The sequence below is a fragment of the Solanum pennellii genome, chromosome 2 (genome assembly GCF_001406875.1).
Source record: "Solanum pennellii chromosome 2, SPENNV200".
Taxonomy (NCBI): Eukaryota; Viridiplantae; Streptophyta; class Magnoliopsida; order Solanales; family Solanaceae; genus Solanum; species Solanum pennellii.
In genome coordinates, this window is record NC_028638.1 from 38,523,247 (window position 1) to 38,525,148 (window position 1,902).

General features: G+C 33.3%; 1 protein-coding gene across 1 annotated transcript; it reads left to right on the top strand.

Moving 5' to 3' along the window:
* Window positions 1-326: 326 nt before the first annotated feature.
* Window positions 327-1,647, top strand: LOC107010395. The gene has a single exon (XM_015209677.2). The coding sequence runs from the start codon at window positions 505-507 to the stop codon at window positions 1,519-1,521; it is 1,017 nt and encodes a 338-aa protein (XP_015065163.1). The 5' UTR covers window positions 327-504; the 3' UTR covers window positions 1,522-1,647.
* The last annotated feature ends 255 nt before the right edge of the window (window positions 1,648-1,902 follow it).

Consider the following 1,902-nt stretch of genomic DNA (forward strand, 5'->3'; position numbering starts at 1 on the left):
CATTATTAAGATATTTTTTAAATTATATTATAAATGATACGATAATCAAACATTTTCAGTGAATAAGAGGAATTACAAAATGGTGAAACTTGGATTTATTATTTGAAAAATATTGATAAAATGATTAAATATTTATTAAATAAAAATATATTTAATTTTGTTTAAAACGAATTAAAACAACTCATCATATAAATTAAAATAAATAAAATATATTATTATCATTTAAATGATTCTATTAAAAATAAATTTTTTTGACTTCACGAGATAAGAATAAGATCGCATATATACCTATCTTTCCATAAACTTATGGAGTGTTGTTATTATTGTTTGACCAAAATGGTGAATCAATTTATTTTTAGGATTAGTGAAATCATCTCCATCCCACCAAATTCTCCATTATTTACTCTAACTTCTTCCTACTATAATAACTCACTTTTTTTTTTCCATTAGAAATCAAATCCTTTATAAATTCATATATCCAAAAGAACAATTTTCTATTAGTTCATGCTCTGTTTTGGCTCATTAGCGATGGCAGCAACACTTGCAGAAACATTGAGCCCCATCAAAATCCGCATTCCAAAACCAACAAAAGTTTGCTTTTCATATGCAGCCTACGCTAAAAATGTCATCCAACACCTCAAATCATCGAATCTAATCGTTGAAAAAGGACTTTCCGATGTTGAATTCTCCACCATTGAGTCCAATTTCAGCTTTACTTTCCCACCTGATCTTCGTTCTATTCTTCAAGAAGGTCTACCCATTGGCCCTGGATTTCCCAATTGGCGATGCTCATCTCAACAGCAATTGGAGATCATAAAGAATTTGCCCATTTTGAGTTTGTGTAAACAAGTGAAGAAACGCAATTTTTGGGTTGAATTTTGGGGGAATAGACCAGTTGATAATGATCAAGCTGTGGATACGGCAAATGGGTTCTTGAAAAATGCCCCTGTTCTCGTTCCGATTTATCAGCATTTTTATATTCCGTGTACGCCCTGTTTGGCTGGGAATCCTGTGTTTTACGTGCACGATGGGGAGGTCAAATTATGGTGTTTTGATATCTCTGGATTTTTTCAACAAGTAGAATTTCAGAGAAATGAGATGATTCTGAGAAGACCCAGTCTGTTTAACTTGCTGAATGCACCGTCATGGGCGGCGACGGAAGCGAGGAAGATTGACTTCTGGACGGAAATGGCGGAGATGGGTCAAATGGCGGCGGCGGTTGGCGGTGGAAAGCACCGGCGATGGTGGAGTGAGGATCTAGAAGAATTTTTAGAGGATGTATTTTTGAGGTTGACGGAAGCAGGATGGAAAGAAGAGGATGTTAGAGAAATGATGATGATGGATGATTCCGGTGACCGGAGGAGATGCAGCGACGCCGGCGCATTTGTCAACAAGAAGGAGGTGGAATCGCACGTGAGTTTGTTATCGGAGAGGTTATTACGTGCGGGGTGGAGTACGGAAGATGTGGTGGACACTCTAGGGTCTTCTGAGGACTCTTTCATTGATGTTTATTATAAATGAATTTTGCGTTAATCAAATATTAGTAGATAAATAGTAGTATACTTTTCAATTTTATTTAGTGTATACAATTTAGTTGAATTAAATACAAAATGATAGAAAAGTCCTCTTCGGATCGAGTTTTGATGATATTTCATTTTTAATGATTTGATATTTGAAATTTGTTTGACCAATCGTAAATTCAATTAAAGGAAAATTTTCAAGTAATTTTATAAGTAAAATTAATATATAATGATTTGATTCTGTATAAATGAAATTAATCTGAGAAAAGTAGATAAATTATTTTTAGGAAGCTTCAAAAATATTTTAACATAAACAAAAATCATCATAAAAATTTTCAAGAGAAGATTTACTTGTTATCTGATCGTGCTTAATATAAAATCT